We start from the raw sequence: 24,454 nt of genomic DNA on the forward strand, positions 1-24,454 counted from the left end.
CAGTACATGGTATAGTAGTAAACCAAATTAATCCTAATAAAGGACAAATGTTCTTTCCATTAATGTATGTATTATTCATATTTATTTTAGTAAATAATTTAATAGGATTAGTACCATATAGTTTTGCATCTACATCACACTTTATATTAACATTCTCTATTAGGGGGGAATTCAAAAGGCAGTTAAATTGGCTAGAAATTGCTGCGGGGGACAATTTTTGTATGAGGGTGGTCCGTGCACGACAAAATCACCATACAAACTGGGCCACTTTTAGGGAAAGCTGAGTGACATTTCGGGTACTTGGTCGTTTGAGAGAGAGAATCATGTCACGTGATGACACCTTCAGGCGTGGCTTCGGCCCCCCCCTCCCAGCTGGCGGACACGCCCCCAGCATCTCCCCGGCCCCCCTGCCAACTGGCGAAGATGCCCACCTGCCCACCACGCCCCCAGCACTTCTTTCATTGTCATAGTGAAAGACCCTGATTTCAATCTTTAACCAGTTTTTCACTAGTGCTATGAATTTTCTGACGGCCATTTGACACTCGTTCTTCTTTGTGTGTGTGAACACAAAGTGGCATCTAATACCATCAAGATAGAAGTGCGTTAACCAAATATGACCATTGTGTGCTGTTTGGTTTTGTACCAAGTCGAAGTGTACCCTTCCGAACACACCATATGCTTGGCCTATCTTCCTGCGAGAGATCTGCTTTGGCGCATCTGCCAATTGACAAGCTTCACATACCTGCTTCTTCTTGCCAGGGTTGCTTTCAATGGTGATGCCCTCAGTCATCTCTGCAAGCTTTTCGATACGCTCGGTCCCAACGTGACCAAGGCGTCTATGCCAGGTATGAATAGATCCTTCGGATCTTGGTTCTTGAGCTGATTTCTTCGTGGCGAGGATCAAGTTTTCAGGTGACAACTTAGGGTATTGAAAACCCTTTGGCTGTGTTAGCCAAGTCAACTTCTGGTCCTGGTACACTTGGTATACCTGTCTCCCTTCAGTGGTTTCAATGCAGTTGCTCCTGAAATTAACGAGCAAGCTGGCTTTCATCATCAATCCATGGGATATCAGATTACTGTGGAAGTTCGGAGAGTATCTTGTGTTATACAACTCCATCCTCACTGGGTTCTTTGTGACCGGGCTAACACCATAGATGACTATAGTGCCGATTCCTTTGACACTTGTTTCTGTGTCACCTACCTTCACTACGCTCTGGGCGTCCTCGAAAGTCACAAATAACCTTCGGTCATTGCACACATGAACCTGTGCGCCGGTGTCGACTACCCACCTTTTTTCGGTTGGTATCTCACTGATTTTGGTGGGTATGGCCGGGGTGGTGAAAAAACCAAAAGCTTCTCCTCCAAGCGTAACATTTGCTTGTTCGGTGGGTTTCTTGCTCTGGCTCATTTCTGTTCTCTCCTTTTCAACAAGAGCTTTCCAGGTAGGGTTCGCTTTCATAGCTTTCTCCCATTTCTGTCTTGCTGACGCTACTGGTTTGTAGTTCTTTGGTCGTATGTCTTCAAAGATTTCCCAGCATTTCCATGGTTGGTGTTTTTTGAAACCCCTTCCGCAAGGGCATGCTCTGTCTCCTAGGGGTGTCTCTTCTTGCTTTGTTTCATTGGGCTTCACTTCTTCATGACCTTGCCATGTTGCAAAGACTGCTTTTGAGATCCCCCTTTGGCTAGCTTGCTTGCCGTATGTGATCTTCCAATGAGCTTTATACCGATTAAGAAGCTCAGTGAATTCGATGTCACCCTTGTCTTGCAATCTCAAGACCCATGTCTCATGAAAGTTAGGTGACATGACGGAGATTGCATCAAGAAATTGGTTCTTAACATCGTTTGCTTCTGGCATTTTGGCTCGCTTGCACCACTTTTGCATTGTCTCCCAACTGGTAAGCCACTTGTCGATATCGGTGTTTCGATCTAGTCCTCGGTCTAGTTGGCGCCATTGCTGACGAAGCCCAGCGACGTACGTCGGATCGTTTTCTGGAGCGAATCTTTGAGACAAATTGTGAAGCAAATCCCATGGAGTTTCATACTCGACAATCATGGGTTGATATGTTGGGTGAACTGTGCTCCTAATCGCTGCGACTACCAATCCTAACCCTTTTTTCTTTTGGGTATAGATCGCATTCTTTGCGACCCATTCGTCTTGAAGAAGTCTCTTCACGTCGACCCAGTCATCTTTGTACTTTGCTCTTGCTTCGTCAATGGAGAGCACTTCGGCAGGTGGTGTCAACGGCAATGGTGCCGTTTCTTGGGATGGATCACACAACTCCCACACATTGTATATGGTTGCAATTGACTTTATGTAGGGTAGCCATGAATCCCACGTCGTTGTATCCTTTAGGATGACGCGGGTGGATACTCCCGCGGAGAGATGATCATCCATGTCTTCGTCGTTGTTGTTGATTTATCTCCGTTTCTTTACTTCGGTTTCAGGGGTTGCCTCGGTGATTTGAGATGAATTCTCTTATGTGTACCGAGGGCGAGGAGGAAAAATGATCTTTTCTTTTTAATGGAACAAAGCCGGGCTCATAACTGAAAGAGATTGTAGAACACTTGAAATGGTATGAAAAAATACTCTGAATTTCTTCTAAATAATGACAAGGTCCGCGCCTTTTAAGCAATCTGTGCGGACAATGCTGACTAAACATCACATATAGTTTATCTGTCTCGGCATGACGCCATTGAGGCATTTGTTCATGTCTCAGGGTGGCACCACACATCTCGACACATCACACCAGTCATGGTGGAACCCTTTTTTTGGGGGAATTTCAGAAAATCGCCCGTCAATCAAAAGTGAGCCCTGTGTGTCTCGGTCAGGAAGAATGAATCCCTCACGAGCTGGTACAATACCAAGGTCTACCTGCAACCCGCGCTGAGTGTCAATCCAGGCTATGCAATAGTACCCAAACACAAGTCGACCCAATCTAGCAACCCCAAACAGCCACCACCGTTCCTCCCTTGATATCAAGAAGCAACCTCTCCTTATGTTGACCGAAGTATTCTTTATCTTCCATGTCTCGCCCCTCCGCGACCCTACCCTCAATAACCATAAACATAATCCCCATCGAGTATTACACAATGGTCCGTCTCTCCACTTTGCGCGAACCTTTGTGTTAATTCAGTATGTTAACAACCCCTCCAGTACCATCCTTTTGGTGTTGGACTTTGCCATGTCCATAACAGAATGCGATTGAGGAAGCCACACCTTCAAGACAACCTCCCAAATCAGCTATGTGTTCTATGCAATCGTGCTTTCTGTGTCGACCATAAGGGGAATGAGGACGGTGTCTGTGAGATCAATCATGAGACATACTATCGTAATCATCCGGACGCCCAGGCTTACTTGTATCGCACATATGAGGATTGGAAGAAAGATTATGAGCAGCTCATGATTGATGAGATGTCTGGAAATGAAGGGGAGACAGGGGTGGGAAAGAAAGAAAGGGAGTCCCGGTCTTCCAAAAAGCCTTAACATTCGCCCAGAATGGGTTTCATGGATGTTCTGTTCAATAGTCTCATGCTAATACCATTTTCCGACTGAAAGCATGCTTCGTCTAGAGTCAATCTTCAACTAGCCACTCTAGCGGGTTGGTGTGTGGGGTTTGCTTTCACTAATACATACATTCGAGTTTCCGTGGTCTGAAGTCCTAGCTACAGGATCACCGAATATGCACTGCAGCGGTATCCAGGAATATTTCCTAGTCTATCAGGTTATCTAGCCAGCCTAGTCGCCAATTGACGTACTAAGAGCCCCAGCTGGGTCAGAAGGGAGCTAACTAAGACTACGGAAATGTTTTAGTCTAGGTCGAATCTCGGAAAGAATAGAGTTGGTCTAGCATTAGGGCTCATCAGTTGGAGCCGAGGTGCAAAGACACCGGAACGGAGGAAAGCCGAAATCACTTCTAGACACTTAGCTGAACTGGGCGAATAGTGAAGGAGCCTTGGCTTTAGCTGAAGGAGAAGACGTTTTGGTCGCCAGGGAAAAGGGGAATAACTAACAGAAGTCGAGCGTCAACAGTCGATGGTTCCAAGGTTAAGAACCGGAGGATGACTAACAGTGCCCGGGGCAGAATAGCCATAGGGCAGTGGGCGGTCAAGGGGCTGGACGTCTACAACAGACAAGACAGCCGTTTCTGGCCTAGTAATTTTTGGTGTCAGGTCCTAGCTGTGATCAGAGAAACAACACCAGATAAATGCAAGGTCTTCAGTTTCAAGCCGATACACAATTTACTGATTTCCAAGAGTTCAGTTCATGATTTACAGATGCCATGTTTATAGCACGCCATTCTTTGGCAAAGCAACTGCCCATATTGCCTAAAGTAGATAAGCACAGCCGATGGACTTGTGATTGGTCAAAACTTGGGATTTTCCAAAAAAAAAGAAAAAAAAGAAAGAAAAGAAATGTCTGTGCCCCGCGATTGCCCCTCCATAAAAACACATAGAACACCTGTGTAGAGTGCTAGATCTCAAGATCGATTCGACTAGAGGGCTCAATAGGGTCAATCACTAACTAGAATATCTAAATATGCATACTGGGTATGTACTGTGTAAGTGCAAATGTAGTAAGTGCAAATCCCGAAACCAGAATTTCCGATTCCGATTCCGGAGGCCGTTTGAGGATTACTTAATATCTACTAAGAGTCATACATGTGGACCACCTACTCATCCATATAATCCCTGACTGTTTCTGCTCAAACTTGATTCAATCATCTACACACCAATTCAATCATGTCAATCGCAAGAGATATCCGTCCTCGTCAGGACGACGCAGCCCTCCTCGCTACCTCCCCCAGCGCCTCCTTCAATTCCCTGTCCAGCCACAGCTCTGTGCTGAACCGCACAGTTCCAGTCAATGCGAAGCCCTTGAAGCCATTTGCCACAGAAGATATCAAGGTCCTGCTCCTCGAGAATGTCAACCAGACCGGTCGTGAAATCCTTTCCCAGCAGGGCTACCAGGTGGAATTCCTGAAGTCTTCCCTCCCAGAAGATCAGCTTATTGAGAAGATTCGGTGGGGTCCAATCTAAATTCCCTCTCAGTGAATCACACAGCTAATAGATTGGATGGTTTTACAGGGATGTCCACGTCATCGGTATTCGCTCCAAGACGAAGCTCACCGCACGAGTCTTGAAGGAGGCAAAGAACCTTATCGTTATCGGTTGCTTCTGTATCGGTACCAACCAGGTCGACCTTCAATATGCCGCTGATCAGGGTATCGCGGTCTTCAACTCCCCCTTCAGCAACTCTCGCAGTGTTGCCGAGTTGGTCATTGGTGAGATGGTCATGCTGGCCCGTCAATTGGGCGATCGCTCCAGCGAGATGCACGCTGGTACCTGGAACAAAGTGAGCAACGGCTGCTGGGAGATTCGTGGAAAGACTCTCGGTATGTGATGTCATTCTGTGGTTTCTGGGAACTTTGTACTGACCTCTCAGGTATCATTGGATACGGCCACATTGGTGCCCAGCTGTCCGTATTGGCCGAGGCAATGGGTATGTCCGTCATCTACTACGACGTGCTCAACATTATGTCACTGGGTACCGCTCGCCAGGTGAAGACTTTGGATGATCTCTTGGCCGAAGCCGACTTCATTACCTGCCACGTTCCCGAGGTTGCCGAGACCAAGGGCATGATTGGACAGAAGCAGTTCGAGAAGATGAAGAAGGGAAGCTACCTGATCAACGCCAGCCGTGGAACCGTTGTAAATATTCCCGCCCTGATTGACGCCATGCGCAGCGGTAAGGTTGCTGGTGCCGCCCTAGATGTCTACCCCAATGAGCCCGCTGGAAACGGTGACTACTTCAACACCGATCTCAACGGCTTCGCAGCTGACCTGCGCTCGCTCAAAAACCTCATCATTACCCCTCACATTGGAGGAAGTACCGAAGAGGCTCAGAAGGCTATTGGTGTCGAAGTTGCCCAGGCTCTGGTCCGATATGCTAACGAGGGCTCGACCCTGGGTGCTGTCAACTTGCCCGAGGTTGTTCTCCGCTCCTTGACAATGGATGAGTCTGACCACGCTCGTGTAAGTTCTCTCGTGCAGTCATCATGTTTTGTAATGATACTGATTTTTCCTAGGTGATTTACATCCACAAGAACATTCCTGGGGTGTTGAGAAAAGGTAGAGTACAATCGATCCAAATTAAGCGACACATTAACCAACAATGCCACAGTTAACGAGATTATTGGTGACCACAACGTCGACAAGCAGATGACCGACAGCAGAGGCGATGTATGTTTTTTTTTCTTTTTTTTCTTCTTTTTCTTTTTTTTCTTCTTTTTCTTCTTTTTCTTCTTTTTCTTCTTTTTCTTCTTTTTCTTCTTTTTCTTCTTTTTCTTCTTTTTCTTCTTTTTCTTTTCTTTTTCAAACAAGAGAAAAAGATAGCAGAAACTAACTGTAAATAGGTTGCCTACCTGATGGCCGATATCAGCAATGTGGATGCTGCCACCATCAGGGATTTGTATACCAGACTCGAGAGCCTTCCTTGTGAGATTCTATCCCTTCCTTCTCTTTCGCATGAACCAAACTAACACCACTCCAGCTCGCATCATGACCCGCGTACTGTACTAAATAACCGATCCCAAAACAAGCTTGCCACCGGGCTGTGATGCTTCAACCAATAAAAAAAATCGATGAGCCCTCATCCGGCTTAATCTCAATTGCAATGGGACACTCTCAACGAGGTCCTAGGGGATTATAAGATTGCAATTGCCAACTTGCGAGTATATTGAGTTGGATATGACTGATGTAAATGCGGTTGAGTGTATGTTTTGTGAATACGATGCACCATGGACTAGAGAAAAGCTATGACCATGAATGTTTCCATTTTTCATCTGCCATCTGTCATCCAGATGGATTGACTGGCCAAGTAAAATGCATTAAGGGAAAACATCGCTGGATACCATAACCCTAACCTCGACTGCTGTCTCTGAAACTGGGACTCCGGCTCCTTCTTCTTGATGGAGGATCCCGGCGGTAATCACGTCGACTTGTTGAGCGCCAATCTGCATTTGAATGTGGGCCATGCTCACCAGAGTCTCGCGAGCGGTCATTGCCGCGCTCACTACCGCGGTCATTGCTGCTGTAATTTGGAACGTAAGAGTCGAGGTTCCCTGATCTCGGTGCCGGGCGACCTTGTCCGAATTGATCCCGACGATCATCTCTCCCGTCAGTTCTGTTGGATTGCGATCCATCCCATGGCGGGTTGGTCGGTACGGGAGGACGCGGCGGTAATCCGGTATCTCTTTGTGTAGATGGGAAAGGCCCGCGGCGTTGCGGGTTTCCGTGAATTGCGTGGTGTCCATGACCTCCTTGGGTGCCTGGTGCATTTGGTCTGCCTCCACGAGCGACGCCGGGGACGCGGCTGTGTCGGGAATCTGGTCCGCGAGAACCAGAGGTTGGCCAACCACCATTGCTTGTGTCGGAGGCGGGTGGGGGGACTGGGGGCATTGGGACCCGCTGACTGCGGAACTTCTTGCGGTCGAGTTCGTGGGAATCTGCGAATTGGGGGATTTCGCCGGGTCGTGCTGGAAGGGGGTGGGTGGTGAAATAAGGGTGCTTCAATGCATCCATGGCGTTGATTCTTTTTCTCCAGTCTAGTCGGAGGAACTCACTTAATAAAGAAATAGCGACTGGGTTTAAACTGTTGCATACCAAATTAGGGGCCCAAGTCCTCTCTGTGGGGGAAGGGGGGTAAACTCACTCCTTGAAGAATGTATGGAGGTTCCCGCGTTTGAAGGCGAAGTTTTTCACACCCTCACAACCCGGGAGTTGACTCCATCCGGGCATATTCTCCTCAGTGGGAGTGCCCACAAGATTGAATATCAGTTCTGCTTGGTTAAGATCGCTTTTTCCAGCGAGAATGGGCTTGCCCTTGAACATCTCGCCAAAAACACAGCTTGAGGACATTAGAAGATGGTAATCCGACTAACAGGCATGGAAAACTCACCCAACTCCCCACAAGTCGATGGCTGTGGTGTATTTCCGTAGCTGTAGCAACAACTCTGGAGGACGGTACCATCTCGTGACAACAAGTGCAGTGTATTCTCTTTTGGAATCTCCTCCTCCTTTCCCGGGGAGTGGAGGGGCATCATCATAAGGCCGAGCAAGACCAAAATCGGCGATTTGAAGAATTCCTCCATTGCTAATTAGCAGGTTCGCTGCTATTATGTTGTAAGCTTAGATCAATGGCACATCAGGATTCAACACTAACCCTTCATATCACGATGTAAGATGCGGTTCTGCGAAGTTTTGTTAGACAAGCATTGCAGGAATAGGTGTTTCAAGACAATCGTACTGCATGCATGAATTTAAGCCCTTCAAGGAGTTGCATCAAGTAGCATTTGATCTGTGGTTCAGTGAATTGAACTGCCGGGTTTTCCAGGAGTCCTGACAAGTCATGTTCCATGTACGGAAAGACCATGTACATGCTTGGCTTTTTCCGTCCTTCGCCTTTGCCTCGCTCAATGGACATCTCCTTGAGCTGCAGAATGTTTGGGTGGGAAAGCGCCTTCATGAGTTTGATCTCTCGGATGGCGGTAATGGGGAACTAGCATAGCACCAAAAATCAGTTTATGACAAAAACCAACTCGCCCGTGGACTTACGCCTTCTTTCTCGTGGTGCATTAGGATCTTTTTTAAAGCCACAATTTTGGTGTCCTTCTTGGACCTTGCTTTGTAGACCTCGCTATTGACCAGTAAGTCGGTTTCTTTCAGTGATACTTCTACCGAACTTACCCGAATGTTCCTTCTCCAAGCTTGTCGAGAAATTCATATTCACGGATGTTCGAACATCCAGGGAAACGGGCCTGGCCATTCTCGTCCTTTTCCAGCGATTTTATCTCCATGTTGACTCGTCGCCTGTGCTGGTCCACTGCTCTGGGGAAAGGAGGAAAGCCGGTTGTCCTAGCTGGCTATTAGACCGAAATAAAATGTCAACTGCAGTCAAAGTGTTTGGTACGCTTTGGGTTGATGCTGCGTCAAGATACACGGAGGTGGTTCGCGAAGTCTTCGGAGACAGAGGGTTGTGGAAATTTTTCAAGATTAATTAGCGGGTATCTTCGTGGGGAGAGCCAAATGTGTCAAAAGTGTCAGAAGGCAAGTCCATATCATAGTAAAAAGCATGTGCGACGATTTCGCATTGTTCAAGGCCGTGTGTACGGAGTCGGCCATGCAATAGGTTCAATATAAACCTGAGTAGGAACCAGCCCAGTCAAGGCACAAGTGAAATAAGAGTCAGACGACTCTCCAAAAAGAAGTCAAATGATTGTTCTTCTGATTGCTCTGCCGAACAATCCAAACACTGCACTGCGGTGGAATTCGAGTGCCGTCACGGGTCACGTGAGATCGACCTCTCCGTCTCCGTTGAACAGCAGAACCCTCCGTCTTCAGATCCGATTCAAGATTGGCGTTCTGTGATCCAACAACAGCCTTTTCCAGCACACAGTAAGTCTTACCCGTAACTTCCTCTGCTTCCAAAAATTCCGTGGAAACTAATTGCTTTCCAATCTGTACAGTCATGGCGGGCAATTCCTCCCACCCTATCCACATTCACCCGGTTCGGCCGCTCTACCGTTTCACTGCGACTGCTTTGGGCGCTAGCATGTGGTTCTTCGTAAGGATTGTTGCCTTTTTATACGATGAACTTATACTGACAGTACTCTTCTGGGTAGCTCATGTACCGCGCCAAGAAGGATGGTGCCGCTCTGTTGGGCTGGAAGCACCCTTGGGACCACTGATCCGATCACAATCGTCAATTTCGTTTTTCTTGCGCAGCCGCTTCGTCTCTCAGGGCAGCGGTGATGTTTGGGCCGCATTGCGTGCTATGTACTTGGAGTGGGAAGAGAGGAAGAGAGAGCCGGGTGTTGCCGAGCGCATGTCAAAAGCCACAAGTGTTAGGTTCACGATAGCCATTTACCAGCCGAATTGTATCATACCCTTTCTTTTTCAATTTTTTGAAACGGTCATTCTGTGGCCCGAGTGGCCGAGGCAGAGCTTCACCAGATGAATGGCCAGGTCATCATGTCCAAAGACTTTGACCCTCTACAAGTCTATATGTATTTGATAACGTACAGCGTGGGTGATTTGTGAGCGTACTTCACAGGCGCAATGCCTCCAGCAACACTTTGTACATCCTGCGCTTCTTGCGATAGTGTGGCTGCAAGCGGGCACGAGCATGTCCAAGAATCTGTGCCACGCGTATGAATATGTTCTTCTCTGCTGTCCAGGACAGAACGAAGATCCCAAATGCCAGCGCGAGTAACCAGAGTTTGAAAACATCGGACATGAAAGTCAGTTGCATCACCTCTGACACCCAGTCGGATGGTCTGAAGAGCATGTAGCCCGAGATCAGAATGTTAACGATGATTGCACACAAATACGGCACTATACAGCCTCCGTCAGCACCTAGATGAGCAAGAAAGCGATTTGAGTGGTGCAAATCTTACCATTCTGAGTCATTGGTTTCCGGAATGGCGGACCCGCGCTCAGAACAACACTGATGAAGATGTACTGGAAACAGGAGAACAAGAACAAAGCCGTATTCTCCGAGTTGACAATGTTGCTCTTTTCAAGGTCCAGTTGTGGCGGCAAGAACCTGCATCGTTTGTTAGAATTGTTTCGATGATATTGTGACGGTTACTGACCAGGGCTGTAATTGAACGGTCTCAAAGACTGCAAACTGTGACAGCACAACCAGCAAGATCTGCCCGAGCAAAGGTGTCAATACCTTGCGTGAGACGAGGTCAGCGGTTGGTCGTTTACGAGACAGTGTTGGGGAAGGATCGGCCCAGCCCACTAGAAGGAAGTTAGCTCAGTGAGACGAATTTAAAAGAGGTAGATCACGCACTGAAGACTGCAATGGGCATAATGAGCACAAGGTCGATAAAAAGGAACTTAAAACAGTTAGCGATCTATCAAACCCGTTGGTGTTGTGGCATACTTACCTGGAAATCACCAAGATTTGACCCCGACGTATACAGGAAGCTAACCGAGCAGAACTGAATGGCGGAATAAAGACTCATGAACTTGAAGCAGGAGAAGCTTGTCACCAGAGCAGCCCGACCCTCCCTAATCACCGTCGGAACACAGGAGATTTCGAATAGGCGGCTAGTAAAGGGCGCAGCAACGGACGCCTCGGCGTCCGACAATGAGATACCAACATCTGCAGCTTTCAGAGCGCCACAATCATTGGCACCGTCGCCGCAAAAGCCACAGCAATAATCAATAGACTGAAGTTTCTCAACCAATTCGTGCTTCTCGTCTGGGGACATCCGGGCAAACACTTTGCCGCATACAAGTACCTATACAGAACACGTTAAGTTCCAGACATGGTGAAAAAGGAAATGGTCAGCACCACAACCGCTTACCTTGTTGAGTACATCTTCATTCCCGAAGTCAACCAGCCACCTAAATGCATCACCTGTGACAGCGACAGAATATTCACGCTCAATGAGAAAGTTTCCTGGAATTGACAAGTCGGTCTCCGCGGTGTTTATGGGCTGCAGTTGCATTAGCTGCGAGTAATTTGATAGTGGGGGGAAAGATGTCTTACCAAGAGTGTTCTTGGGTCCAACTGGAGGTCAGAGTTGTCCACGCATTCCCATTTGAGAGAATCTTTGGATGAAAAACCAGGCGCTGTGTATCGTTAGTATTGCATCATTGCCTGGATGCGGTAAACCAACCTTCAACAAAGTGCGGGATAAAACATGGTTCATCACGTCCAAGCATGTTGCATTCACGAGCAACACTGATGGCAGTCAAAATATTGTCACCGGTGCACATTACATTGCGAATCCCCGCCTCGTTCAACTCGGAAATCACACCGGCAGTACTGGGTTTCAACTTATTCTCGAAAATGATGAAGCCCAGGAATTCTAGGTTAGACTCGGCGTCCATCCGCGACATTTTTTGGACTTTCATCCAGCTCAACTTCCGTTCGTACTTGGAAGCGCAGGCAATCACACGGTATCCTTTGTGAGTGTAGTAATTCAGGAGATCTTCATAATCCGAAGGAACTACAGAAGGATTTATCAGCAACGCATGCTTATGTAGAGAAAAGGGGAGAGAGATCACTGACGTGTTCCAGGAATGCAAATGTCCTTAATACTTTCTGGGGCACCCTTGACAAATAAACTTGCTCCATTGTCGCCAAACTTTCTGACGACGACACTTGCGCGGCGAAGGTTGGAAACAAATTCGAAACTCCGCAGTACTCCAAGCTCGAGGGGGTTCTGGATATAGTTAGATATGAAGCTGTGGTTGCTTGAATCAAATCAACTCACAATTGCATCTTGTTCGTCGCCGGTCTGACGTTGAGGGGGCTTTGCAACAGATGGCGCTATCGTGTCGTATTTGGGGTTTGTCTGGTCCGAAACATGATTTCCTCCCTCCTCAAACGTCCACTTGGTAAATTGGAACATCTTAACATCGAGAGGATCTCCCAAAAGCTCATTATCTACTACCCTGAGGGAATGACATGTAGCCATGGCGTGCATGATTTTGCGTTGCTTTTCGATGTCGTATGCGGAGTTAGCATTTGGGGAAGGACGAAGAAAGCCGTCAGACGTCTCAGAGAGTAGCTCTGAAAACCTAGAAACTCCTCTTCAGCGCTAGCTTGAGCATCGAATTTTGAAACAGACAAACCTTTTGTCACGGGTAACTATACGCGCTCCTAGCACATCTAAACCATCTTCTGTGAGAGTTCCGGTTTTATCGAAACAAACAATATCCAGTTTTCCTCCCACGTTGACCCTAGTCCCATGTGTTATTGTTGAGGTCAAGATATTATTCAACTTCGGCCACTCACTTCTGTGGGCTGATACAGAAAATGTTCTGTTTTTTCAGTCGTGAAAGCGCAAAATTGGTGCCGATGGTAAGTGTGGCAGAGAGAGCTGGCGGTACAACGATCGTGATCAGATCGAGGGCTCGAATTATGATCAAATGCCAAGCGAGCTGTGTTTCCGAAATCAGCGGCTGAACCAACCCTGCGAAAATCGTCTGCTCAAGTATTGACTTACACCCAATCGAACAAAGTTAATGAATGAAGCAACAAATCCGAGAAGAGCAACCACCCCCATCACGGCGATATAGCGGAACGAATCTCGGTAGAATTTGAATCCAGAAGGCTTTGGGAAAAGCATCGATCGAACTAGAGCCCCCTTAGTTGTCAAAAATCCAGTTCTCATGACAATTGCCAATGCTACTGCTTCATCGTCATCAACATTCTGGGGTCGTCTAGCTCGAATTACTTTAGTTCCGCAGAAAAGGAAGTGTTTTGCAATATGAGGGTGGATAGAAGGGGTACTGAGATCCAGAAACTTGAGGCCTTCATCGGTGAGTGGTATTTTAGACACGGGGACGGATTCACCTGTTCGAGTTAGATGTGTATATCGATATCAAGGTTTGTACGAACCAGTGAGCATGCTCTCATTCACAATGCAGTCCCCTGACAACAAGATGCAGTCACACGGAACCTGGTTGAGCGATGGGTCGGAGAATTCATATACATCACCAGGAACCAGCTCTTGGGAAGAAACGGACCGCCCTGTGGATACGATCAGTTTGCATTAAACAGGAAGATGACACATCGAATAGAACCTACAGAATCCATTTCTTAAAACGCGAACATCACACTCGAAGAGAGATATCTCCCTGAGTCGACTCATTGTCTGTCGTAGCGTTAGTTTCGGGTGATTGATCTACTTCTCGGGCTGAACGCACTGATTTTGTCTCTAACACGGTTGTTGCAATGCTGAAAAACGATATAAGAAAGATGCAAACGGCGTAGTAGTAGTACTCATCCATGGACCACAAAACTAGACTTGCGATTTGGAAGATATAAAAGGGATGAAAAGCCTATAAAATGTCAGAAATTTTGATGAAGCAACCAGAAGGAAAACTGACCTCGTCGACGAGAAGCTGAGGAATTGTCTTTTGGTCAATTTCGATAGCGTTACTTCCAAATATCTGTTCCCTACTATCTCGTTCGTCGGCATCCAATCCACTTCGCATGATCTTGGCATTGGCCCACGAGGGATCTTTCCAGCCATTTATCATAGAAAACTTGTCCTCGATTGGATGATAAAAGAACTTCAAATATCGATAGTCGATAAAGTGTAGAGAGGCAATGGTCGGGTCGTTATCTTCATTGTAGGTGTGATTTAGTGAGTCAGCGAAGACCGTGGAAAGTGGGCGTCCATAAGGTTGGCTGCCAACTTCATGGATGGTGAATTGATTCCATTGGTCCTGTCATGGGTCAGACGGTTATTGAATGGGATTGAAAATTCACAATCGCACCTCTATAGCCACCCATTGACATTTCCCTATCGGGGTTGCCTTCCCAATCAACTTTACCCGCCATCGTGGCAGCCATCGGAAGAGAAGCCAGGCAAATCCACCGGTCAAGATGCAAAGGGCAGCGTAGACAGCAAACCCTCCCGGACTCGTGGAAAATCCAGCAAAGACAGCTGTCAAATCCTCCGACGCAATATAGACCTTTTGATTCAAACGACTGCCGGTTCGTCGGTCTCGGCCGTACGAGCTGGCGGATATGTAGCGAGAAAGAAGTGGATGTTCAACCGAGTCGCGAGAGGTCGACATCCGCTTCGACACAAAAGATCCCCTGGATGACTCGAGATCTGCATCCCCGATCCCATGTAGAGATTCTGCATCAATTTCGCTTTGATCATCCACTGCATCTTCGGTCGACCATTCTGCGAAGTCTTCCCCGTCCTGAAAGTATGTAAAGCTCACCGTAGAGCCTGCTCGATCCCGACGGTGCGCAAACGAGACAACGCTGGATGGAATGCTTTCCGAGATTGGGCCATCGAAGACCTAGTGCGAGTCAGCTCCTGCGCTGAGGCCTAGAAATGAGAATAGAGATTTGACATACCTCATTACGGGCCATCTCCACGTCCGATATGACACTCATGCTAGAGAATTGTCAGCATGGATCCAATATCCGAGGTAAATATGAAGGGAGCAGCAACCTGCTTCGCATGGAATCGCGTCGCAGTCCATGTCGAGGCATGGAGAGGTCCACGGGACCGGTCCCCGAGGGAGACTGCGGACGGCTTCCCATGTTTAGAGAGAAATAGGTTCAGCTCGGCCGATTCCCCAACAGCCTCTCTAATAATCGTGTTATGGGGCTTTAGTAAAGTTGTGTTATACCGACACAGGACCGAAGGAGAGCATTTATCGCGGAGCGCAAGTTCCCACAAAAGCAGGGTGTGCGATCTGGAGCTTATCAGTGTCCCACAGCGGAGAGCGACTTATCTCCATGTGACTCTCCGACCTAGCATTGGATTATATAATGATGTCGGACCAAACTTGGAAATCCCCATGCAAGAGAATCCATGTGAAATTGTATGCAATAGTGACTTCTATATGCCATTATGTATATACTAACAGGGTTCCACAGTAATCTAGAAGACTGGAAGTGTCTTGGCATCTTATTGCTTGGTTTTAACAGACATCTCATTGGTCACTTAATCATCTACGGGGTTTCGATCAGAGATGGTTACCGGAAGATCTACATCGCGCGACTCAAGGGCCTTGAAGGCTCTCAATCTCTTGCAAATTTTAACCAAAAGACTATTTAGAGATCCAAAAAAGACAAAGTCGGCCGCTCATTTGGCCGTGTGGCGTCTTTTTTAGTGGTCGTTTTCAAGTTCCTTCTCAGACGGTTTTTTCTAGATATTTCCCCTGATAAGTCGTTAGAATGTAGACGATTAAAACCATGCTTTGTGCAGACGACTTTTTCTATCTATTCGTCGACGATCGACTACTTGCATCCGAGAATGTACTTCATACGTCACCCTAGCTAAATCTTGAACGTCTTTCAGGTGTCCTGCAGCTTATGCAAAACAAGCAAAACGTCCACGGGTGTGAAAAACCTGGTTCTATAAATATACATTCCCTTCTGCCCGACGTGGCGAATCTCATTCTACATCCACCCATTTCCTATCTAAGCACTATTAAAAAAACCACTTAGACCAAAAGAAAAAAATAGAACCAAGCATCAGAGTCTTGTAGGATTAAATTCTCAGCTCCATAACGTATTGAAATTGGAGGGAGGGGTAATAGTCTAGGGAGCGCGCCACCGGGAGTGATCAGATCGAAAACGATAATAAGAAGCAAGACATGAAGATATCAACAACATCATGTTAAAAACAAAGAAACAGAAAATGAACAGAGGTCAAAATTGGAAAGACCAAATCCACAAAGTTGTATCAAAAAGGTATTGTTGGGAGAATTTGCAGCCTTTGCAGGCTCAACCAGAACAATCCCGCCAAGCCCCTCGGCCACAGGGCGCTAAGGATCCCACCAACTTCCAGACTCTCTCCCCCCAAAACTAAACGGCGTATCAAATTCTTCCTTCTTTTTCTATCCTCACCTCATTCTATTCCCCAGCCCCCTTTCACTATCCATTCATCATGTCTGAACCCATCAGAAACAAGAAGGCGGACTTCCTGGTCGCACCGTAAGGAACCATATTCTAAATTTTTTTCACTTGTCAAAAGCAAAAAAAAAAAAATATACTGACTTGCAGAAGGACCCCGCAAAACACGCCAGCCAACAATGCTCCCATCTCGTCTCATGCTCAGCAGCCTGGTGTATCCAGCATCGAAGAGGGTAAGTCGTCTCTTTTCGTGTCTTCACCGGCATCTCTTTGACCGTGGTTTCCTTTTCCCCTAGAATCCCTTGATAAAGCTACTGCTGCCTCGCTTTTCGCCCGCAACCCTGCTCTGGTCTCCATGATCCAAGGCAAGTTGGGCCAACTTGTCGGCCGCTCATCAGGCTACATTGAATCTCTCCACCCCTCCGTCCGCCGCCGCGTCGCTGGTCTCAAGGGTATTCAGAAGGAGCACTCTAAGCTCGAGGCTCAGTTCCAAGAGGAGGTTCTGGAACTTGAGAAGAAGTACTTTGGCAAGTTCACGCCCCTGTACCAGCGTCGTTCTACCATCATCAACGGCGATATTGAGCCAACCGAGGCCGAGATAGAGGCTGGAAAGGAGGACGAGGAGAGTGATGAGGAGGAGACCGAGGAGGAGCCCAAGAAGGAGGAGGAGGGTGAGGCCACCAACGGCATTCCCGAGTTCTGGCTTTCTGCCATGAAGAACCAGATCTCGCTTGCTGAGATGATCACCGATCGCGATGAGGAGGCTCTCAAGCACCTCACCGACATTCGCATGGAGTACCTTGACCGACCCGGATTCCGCCTCATTTTCGAGTTCTCTGAGAACGAGTTCTTCACCAACAAAACCATCTCCAAGTCATACTTCTACAAGGATGAGAGTGGATACGGTGGCGATTTCATTTACGACCACGCCGATGGATCTAAGATTGACTGGAAGGAGGACAAAGACCTGACCATCCGTCTGGAGAGCAAGAAGCAGCGTAACAAGAGTAAGTGCACTCAAATATTGGAATGCTACGTTGAAACCGACAACTGAACCTCTTTTAGACACCAAGCAGACCCGCGTTGTTAAGATCAGTGTGCCTACCGAGTCCTTCTTCAACTTCTTCTCACCCCCACAGCCACCAGCTGCGGATGACGAGTCAGTCGCCAGCGACATTGAAGAGCGTTTGGAGCTTGATTACCAGCTTGGTGAGGATATCAAGGAGAAACTCATTCCCCGTGCTATTGACTGGTTCACCGGTGAAGCCCTCCAGTTTGAGGAGGTCGGTGAGGACTTTGATGGTGATGAGTTTGAGGATGATGAGGATGATGAGGATGAGGATGATGACGAGGAAGATCTCGGCTCGGACCGTGATGTGGATGAGGAGGACACAGACGAAGAGGTATGACATACGACACTCACCTATTCAGATCAACTTGCTAACTTCCTTCCAGGATGGTACTTCCAAGCCCAAGAAGGAGGCCGCCGAGTGCAAGCAAAACTGAACGAAAAAAAGTTGCCGGTGGTGGATGCCCAACATGAGACTATTCGTACTCTCTGATATTTTGCTTTGCTTTCTGCCTTTTTGTGCCTCCCCTCCTGCGTGACCTCTCTATCTTCTAATACTCAATCAATATTTGACATAATCGGTGTGCATTTCTCTCGCGTCCCACGCTGTAAGGACTTGCACTCATGGCTGAGACACTTGAGCTGTCTTTTGTAACATGTGGGTAGGGTACGGGTTTGTGACTATTTTGGTATCTATGTACAAGTATGATACTTTGACAACTATTCGAACAATCAGGGAAGTAATACCAGAAACAATCCCTACTGCCTACATTGATGTATTAAATAGATTTCTGATGAAGCAAAACAATTTTGGGTTGATTTTCATGAGTGCTGAATTAAATTATAAGAAACGGAATAAATACAAAGTAAACAATACACAACGCAGACCAAGTGTACATGGGATGGCGGTGACAGGCTGTGGGGTGTGGCGCCCCCCAGTATATTTCCCTAAGCTCCTTCAGGGGCTCTCGCTAAACGGCCAACTGTTAATCTCATTCAAGGGTTTTCTTTCCACCTCCATCTATTTCTTATCTTCAATCTTTTTATTCTTTTCTTTCAAAATATGAGATGAGGGGTTGATGAATCCCCCTTGTCTTTGGACTACCTGAATTACCTTTCCCCTTCGATGCCCTACCTCCGAAAACACCCATCAATCCCGGAGCTTCTGCAATTATCCCGCTTTTTATTGTATCAAAAACGATTTAACGACCTAAATTCCCTATGGCGCACACCTATGAGGTCGGCACACGGGCCTGGCAGCCCGACCCGACAGAAGGATGGTTGGCATCCGAGGTGAAGGAGAAGCTGGAGGATGGAGAGAAAGTGCAGCTAATTTTCGAGTTGGAAAATGGAGAGGTAGGTGATTTGGAACGCTGGATGCTGGACGTCTCCTAAATTAATGGGGTGGGCCGACTGACACTGTTTTTGATCGGGGCAGAGAAAAACCGTGCAGACCACGCAGTCCGAGCTGCAGGTCGATAACAACCCCAAATTACCTCCGCTCATGAACCCTGCTATGCTTGAAGCAAGCGAAGATTTGACGAATTTGTCTCACTTGAACGAGCCCGCTGGTTTGTCTTGCCTCTACGTGTTTAGTGCCGCCCTCCCAGCTGACGGTCGTTCAAAGTCCTCCAGGCTATAAAACTCCGCTACGCCCAGAAGGAGATATATACCTACAGTGGTATCGTCTTGATTGCAACTAACCCATTTGCCCGACTCGACTCACTGTACGTGCCGCAGATGGTGCAGGTTTATGCTGGCAAACATCGTGCCTCGCAGGCGCCTCATCTGTTCGCAATTGCGGAGGAAGCTTTCGCGTAAGAATCGTCCGCCTTTTGCCTTTTTGGGGTTAGTTTCGCTCACACCTTTGATACAGTGACATGCTTCGCGATGGAAAGAATCAGACGATTGTCGTCTCTGGTGAATCTGGAGCCGGCAAGACCGTGAGCGCCAAATATATTATGCGCTACTTTGCGACTCGCGAGTCTTCCGATCAACCTGGAAAATACACAAGCAGCCGCGCAGAGGCAATCAGTGAAACCGAGGAGCAGATTCTAGCTACCAACCCGGTCATGGAAGCGTTCGGTAACGCGAAAACCACTCGTAACGACAACTCCTCCCGTTTCGGCAAATATATCGAAATCATGTTTGATGACCGAACGAATATCATCGGAGCTAAGATCAGGACGTATCTTCTTGAGCGGTCGAGACTTGTCTTCCAGCCTCTCAAAGAGCGCAATTACCACATCTTCTACCAACTGGTAGCCGGTGCTTCCGATGCAGAGAAACAGGAGCTGGGTCTCTTGCCTATTGAAGAATTCGAGTACCTGAATCAGGGTGCCACTCCAGTGATCGACGGTGTCGATGACAAGGCTGAATTTGACGCGACCAGGAAGTCGCTGGCTGTGATTGGTGTGCCGGAGGAAGACCAGTCAGGAATCTTCCGCGTTCTCGCCGGTTTGCTACACCTCGGAAATGTCAAGATCACAGCTACTCGGACGGATTCGTCAGTCTCGTCGACTGAGCCTGCACTTGTCCGCGCGTGTGAGCTGCTTGGAATTGATGCCACCGAGTTTGCGAAATGGATCGTGAAGAAGCAACTTATCACGCGTGGCGAGAAAATTACCTCCAACCTGACACAGCAACAGGCTCTGGTTGTCCGAGACTCCGTCGCCAAGTTTATCTATTCAAGTCTATTTGATTGGCTTGTGGACAAGATCAACCGCCGCCTTGCTACTGATGAAGTGCTTGAGCAGTTCAAATGCTTTATTGGTGTTCTCGATATTTACGGGTTTGAACATTTCGCCAAAAATTCTTTCGAACAGTTCTGCATCAATTATGCCAACGAGAAGTTACAACAAGAATTCAACCAGCATGTGTTCAAGCTTGAGCAGGAAGAATATGTTCGAGAAAAGATTGACTGGACATTCATTGATTTTTCGGATAATCAACCTTGTATTGATCTTATCGAATCGAAGCTTGGCGTACTGGCCCTTTTGGACGAGGAATCCCGACTTCCCATGGGTTCGGATGAGCAGTTTGTAACAAAGCTTCACCACCACTTTGCGGCTGACAAGCAAAAGTTCTACAAGAAACCTCGCTTCGGAAAGTCTGCATTCACCGTCTGTCACTATGCAGTCGACGTCACTTATGAATCTGATGGGTTTATTGAAAAGAACCGTGACACTGTGCCCGATGAGCATTTGGAAGTGTTGCGTAATTCCTCCAATTCCTTCATGAAGGAGATTTTAGACACTGCTGCGGCCGTTCGTGAAAAGGACTCTGCTGCTATGTCGTCTAAGCCAGTTGCGGCTGCCCCAGGGCGTCGGATTGGCGTTGCAGTCAACCGGAAACCCACGCTTGGTGGAATCTTCAAGTCTTCGCTGATTGAATTGATGAACACCATCAACAGCACGGATGTTCATTACATCCGTTGCATCAAGCCCAACGAGGCTAAGGAATCTTGGAAATTCGAAGGACCTATGGTCCTCAGTCAGCTGAGAGCTTGTGGTGTCCTGGAAACTGTCCGAATCAGTACCGCTGGCTACCCAACCCGATGGACTTACGAGGAATTCGCTGTTCGCTACTACATGCTGTGCCATTCCTCGCAATGGACCTCAGAGATTCGGGATATGTGCCATGCAATCCTCCGGAAGGCCCTAGGAGATGAAAAGCAAGATAAGTATCAGCTTGGTCTTAGTAAAATCTTCTTCCGAGCTGGTATGCTTGCATTCCTGGAGAATCTCCGAACTTCCAAGTTGAATGAATGCGCTATCATGATCCAGAAGAACTTGCGTGCTAAGTATTACCGCCGCCGCTACCTCGATGCTCGTGACTCAATTCTCACCACCCAGGCTTTCATCCGGGGCTTCTTGGCACGGCAGCAAGCCCACGAGATCCGCCGGGTCAAGGCTGCTACTACGATCCAGCGGGTCTGGCGTGGCCAGAAGGAAAAGAAGCGTTACACTCAAATCCGCAAAAACTTCATTCTGTTCGAGTCTGTTGCCAAGGGATTCCTGTGCCGACGCAATATCATGGACTCTATCAATGGAAATGCGGCCAAGGTCATTCAACGTGCTTTCCGCACCTGGCGTCAACTCCGAGCCTGGAGACAGTATCGCCGCAAGGTTATCACCATCCAAAACCTCTGGCGCGGCAAACAGGCAAGAAATGCTTATAAGAGACTTCGCGAAGATGCTCGTGATCTCAAGCAGATCTCCTACAAGTTGGAGAACAAGGTTGTTGAGTTGACCCAGTACTTGCAAACTCTCAAGCTTGAAAATAAAACCTTGGTCTCACAGCTGGACAACTACGATACCCAATTGAAGTCATGGAGAACCCGACACAATGCCTTGGAGGCTCGCACGAAGGAACTCCAGGTTGAAGCCAACCAGGCTGGTATCACCGCAGCCCGGTTAGAGGCAATTGAAGTAGAGATGAGTAAGCTTCAGCAGAGCCACACTGAAGCCCAAGCTACCATCAAGCGCCTCCAGGAAGAGGAGAGAATATCCCGTGAGGCTCTTCAAACCGCCAACGACGAGTTGGAGCGTCTGAAGCTCTTGGATGTCGAGCATGAGAAAGATAAGACTGGTCTCCGGCAGCGGATTTCCGATCTTGAGGAACAGCTCGAGATTGCCAAGAGATCTGTGCCTTTGAACGGTATGAACGGCGATGGTCTAAATGGTGGCTTATTCCAGACCCCTAGCCCGGGCTTGATCAATTTGGTTTCTTCAAAGAAACCTAAGCCCAAGAGACGCAGTGTCGGTGCTGAAAGGATTGACACAGATCGCTTCAGTGGTGCATACAACCCTCGGCCCGTTTCGATGGCGGTCACCTCTGCATCTATGGTTGCCCGTCACAATGCGGCTATCTCTCCTGGTCTAGAGTCGGTCGAGGTGGAGCTCGAGAACTTGCTTTCTGAAGAGGAGGACTTGAACGAGGAGGTCACCATGGGTCTTATCCGCAACTTGAAGATTCCGCTCCCAACTTCGACACCACCACCGACCGAAAAGGAGGTCCTGTTCCCAGCATACCTGATCAACCTTGTTACGTCAGAGATGTGGAACAACGGATTTGTTAAGGAGTCGGAGCGATTCTTGGCCAACGTTATGCAGTCCATTCAGCAGGAAGTTATGCAGCATGATGGAGACGATGCGATCAATCCCGGTGCCTTCTGGTTATCTAACGTGCACGAGATGCTATCCTTTGTCTTCCTGGCCGAGGATTGGTATGAAGCACAGAAGACCGAAAACTATGAGTACGATCGCCTGTTGGAAATCGTCAAGCATGACCTCGAGAGCTTGGAATTCAACATCTATCACACTTGGATGAAGGTCTTAAAGAAGAAGTTGTACAAGATGATTGTTCCAGCCATCATCGAGTCTCAGTCACTTCCTGGCTTTGTCACCAGTGAAACAAACCGCTTCCTTGGAAAGCTTCTACCCTCCAACAATAACCCCGCTTACAGCATGGACAACCTTCTTAGTCTATTGAACGGTGTTTACAAAGCAATGAAGGCATTCTATCTTGAGGACGCCATCATCCTCCAGACCGTTACTGAGCTCTTGCGCCTAGTTGGTGTCACTGCTTTCAACGATCTTCTCATGCGACGTAACTTCCTGTCGTGGAAGCGTGGTCTGCAAATCAACTATAACATTACGCGCATTGAGGAGTGGTGCAAGAGTCATGACATGCCAGAGGGGACGTTGAAGCTCGAGCATTTAATGGTAAGATTCCTTGTCTAATACTCATTTGGTCATCATACTAACACCTATACAGCAAGCGACCAAGCTTCTGCAGCTGAAGAAGGCTACTCTGAATGATATTGAGATCATCCAAGATATTTGCTGGATGTAAGTGAACCCTTGAAGTGTCTTCTCCCACGAGTTCACGTATCTAACTGTGTGCAGGCTGTCTCCAAACCAAATTCAAAAACTGCTGAATCAGTACCTGGTGGCAGATTACGAACAGCCCATTAACGGCGAGATCATGAAGGCCGTCGCTTCTCGCGTCACAGAGAAGAGTGATGTGCTTCTCCTGGCTCCGGTAGACATGGAGGACAGTGGCCCGTACGAAATCGCCGAGCCGCGTGTTATCACTGCTCTGGAGACCTATACCCCATCCTGGCTCCAAACGCCGCGGTTGAAACGACTTGCCGAGATTGTGTCCGCGCAAGCGATGGCGCAGCAAGAGAAGCTCGAATGGGACCACGGGATGATTGAATAGATCTGTACTGTTGTATATTAGACTTTGGGATTTCCTGTGAGCTACGGATTACGACTTGCCTGGATTATCCACGGCCTTTGCGATACAGTGATACGCATGATTTTCATTTGTTCCATTTGCATATGATGTCTTGGCCTATAGATCAGAGATTGCTAAGAGAGTTCTTGTAAATGAGTTTTTCTTCTAACATAAACAATCCAACGTCCGAAGTATTCAATCACTTGGTCACATCGCAGGCTCACTGTCCATGCTCTCTTCCAGGTTGTTCTCGAATCTCTCTTCCGGAAATATCACAGCGCCAGGCTGTGTGACAACCGGACTACAGTAGCACTCTTTCAGTACTTTCATCACACGTAAATGCTGCAAGAACCTTTCTTGAGTATTTCAATCTCGTAGGGAGGGGCATCACCTGATATTTCAAAATCCCTGGAGGAGACTGAAGTGTCACTCGTTCTCTTTTTCGTCTCGATTTGTTGGATTGTAAGAGATTCGTTCCAAACGACGAATCTGTCGTTGGGACAGCACGGTGTACATGTCGCTACAACTGGAGAAATTTTGAAACGAAGGAATAATTTTCCAACACTGACATACAAGATACGAGTAGGTCTGGGGTATGTGAGAATGTTTCTTCTAGCTGTTTTGCATGAAATCCCAACACTTGAGGTCGATATGTGCGGTCAGCGGTATCGCAGTGGGGTTCCCACACTCTAAATCTTCAACTTCACATCCAACCCATACCAACCAGTCCCTAT

General features: G+C 47.7%; 7 protein-coding genes across 7 annotated transcripts; 4 read left to right on the forward strand and 3 right to left on the reverse strand.

Moving 5' to 3' along the window:
• Window positions 1-485: 485 nt before the first annotated feature.
• On the reverse strand, window positions 486-2,053 carry Pdw03_8890 (Polynucleotidyl transferase, ribonuclease H fold; the record flags this gene model as incomplete). Its single annotated transcript, XM_066102089.1, has 5 exons — window positions 486-578; window positions 743-937; window positions 1,202-1,903; window positions 1,977-1,989; window positions 2,043-2,053. 5 exons carry the CDS (start codon window positions 2,051-2,053, stop codon window positions 486-488), a joined length of 1,014 nt encoding a protein of 337 aa, XP_065957172.1.
• Window positions 2,054-4,740: 2,687 nt separating this feature from the next.
• Window positions 4,741-6,579, forward strand: Pdw03_8891 (D-3-phosphoglycerate dehydrogenase; the record flags this gene model as incomplete). Its single annotated transcript, XM_014681505.1, has 7 exons — window positions 4,741-5,021; window positions 5,086-5,393; window positions 5,444-6,033; window positions 6,087-6,129; window positions 6,182-6,240; window positions 6,414-6,495; window positions 6,551-6,579. 7 exons carry the CDS (start codon window positions 4,741-4,743, stop codon window positions 6,577-6,579), a joined length of 1,392 nt encoding a protein of 463 aa, XP_014536991.1.
• Window positions 6,580-6,887: 308 nt separating this feature from the next.
• Window positions 6,888-8,855, reverse strand: Pdw03_8892 (Serine/threonine-protein kinase bur1; the record flags this gene model as incomplete). The annotated part of the gene is made up of 8 exons (XM_066102090.1): window positions 6,888-7,423; window positions 7,473-7,651; window positions 7,712-7,906; window positions 7,958-8,171; window positions 8,222-8,249; window positions 8,306-8,557; window positions 8,614-8,695; window positions 8,746-8,855. 8 exons carry the CDS (start codon window positions 8,853-8,855, stop codon window positions 6,888-6,890), a joined length of 1,596 nt encoding a protein of 531 aa, XP_065957173.1.
• A 275-nt stretch (window positions 8,856-9,130) lies between these two features.
• Window positions 9,131-9,746, forward strand: Pdw03_8893 (uncharacterized protein; the record flags this gene model as incomplete). The annotated part of the gene is made up of 4 exons (XM_014681507.2): window positions 9,131-9,160; window positions 9,216-9,453; window positions 9,525-9,622; window positions 9,681-9,746. The coding sequence occupies 4 exons, from the start codon at window positions 9,131-9,133 to the stop codon at window positions 9,744-9,746; spliced, it is 432 nt and encodes a 143-aa protein (XP_014536993.2).
• Window positions 9,747-10,105: 359 nt separating this feature from the next.
• Pdw03_8894 (P-type ATPase, putative) lies at window positions 10,106-15,088 on the reverse strand (the record flags this gene model as incomplete). The annotated part of the gene is made up of 20 exons (XM_014681508.1): window positions 10,106-10,392; window positions 10,455-10,603; window positions 10,653-10,803; window positions 10,856-10,901; window positions 10,953-11,309; window positions 11,376-11,507; window positions 11,561-11,643; window positions 11,691-12,023; window positions 12,086-12,239; window positions 12,291-12,597; window positions 12,652-12,759; window positions 12,815-12,960; window positions 13,026-13,375; window positions 13,421-13,552; window positions 13,610-13,676; window positions 13,729-13,863; window positions 13,912-14,253; window positions 14,305-14,841; window positions 14,900-14,939; window positions 14,997-15,088. 20 exons carry the CDS (start codon window positions 15,086-15,088, stop codon window positions 10,106-10,108), a joined length of 3,948 nt encoding a protein of 1,315 aa, XP_014536994.1.
• Window positions 15,089-16,442: 1,354 nt separating this feature from the next.
• Window positions 16,443-17,914, forward strand: Pdw03_8895 (Nucleosome assembly protein Nap1, putative; the record flags this gene model as incomplete). Its single annotated transcript, XM_014681509.1, has 5 exons — window positions 16,443-16,489; window positions 16,562-16,641; window positions 16,705-17,415; window positions 17,474-17,811; window positions 17,864-17,914. The coding sequence occupies 5 exons, from the start codon at window positions 16,443-16,445 to the stop codon at window positions 17,912-17,914; spliced, it is 1,227 nt and encodes a 408-aa protein (XP_014536995.1).
• Window positions 17,915-18,698: 784 nt separating this feature from the next.
• Window positions 18,699-23,702, forward strand: Pdw03_8896 (Class V myosin (Myo4), putative; the record flags this gene model as incomplete). The annotated part of the gene is made up of 6 exons (XM_014681510.1): window positions 18,699-18,833; window positions 18,916-19,048; window positions 19,105-19,294; window positions 19,354-23,203; window positions 23,256-23,329; window positions 23,387-23,702. 6 exons carry the CDS (start codon window positions 18,699-18,701, stop codon window positions 23,700-23,702), a joined length of 4,698 nt encoding a protein of 1,565 aa, XP_014536996.1.
• Window positions 23,703-24,454: the final 752 nt, after the last annotated feature.

This window comes from Penicillium digitatum, chromosome 3 (genome assembly GCF_016767815.1).
Source record: "Penicillium digitatum chromosome 3, complete sequence".
NCBI classification, from domain to species: Eukaryota; Fungi; Ascomycota; class Eurotiomycetes; order Eurotiales; family Aspergillaceae; genus Penicillium; species Penicillium digitatum.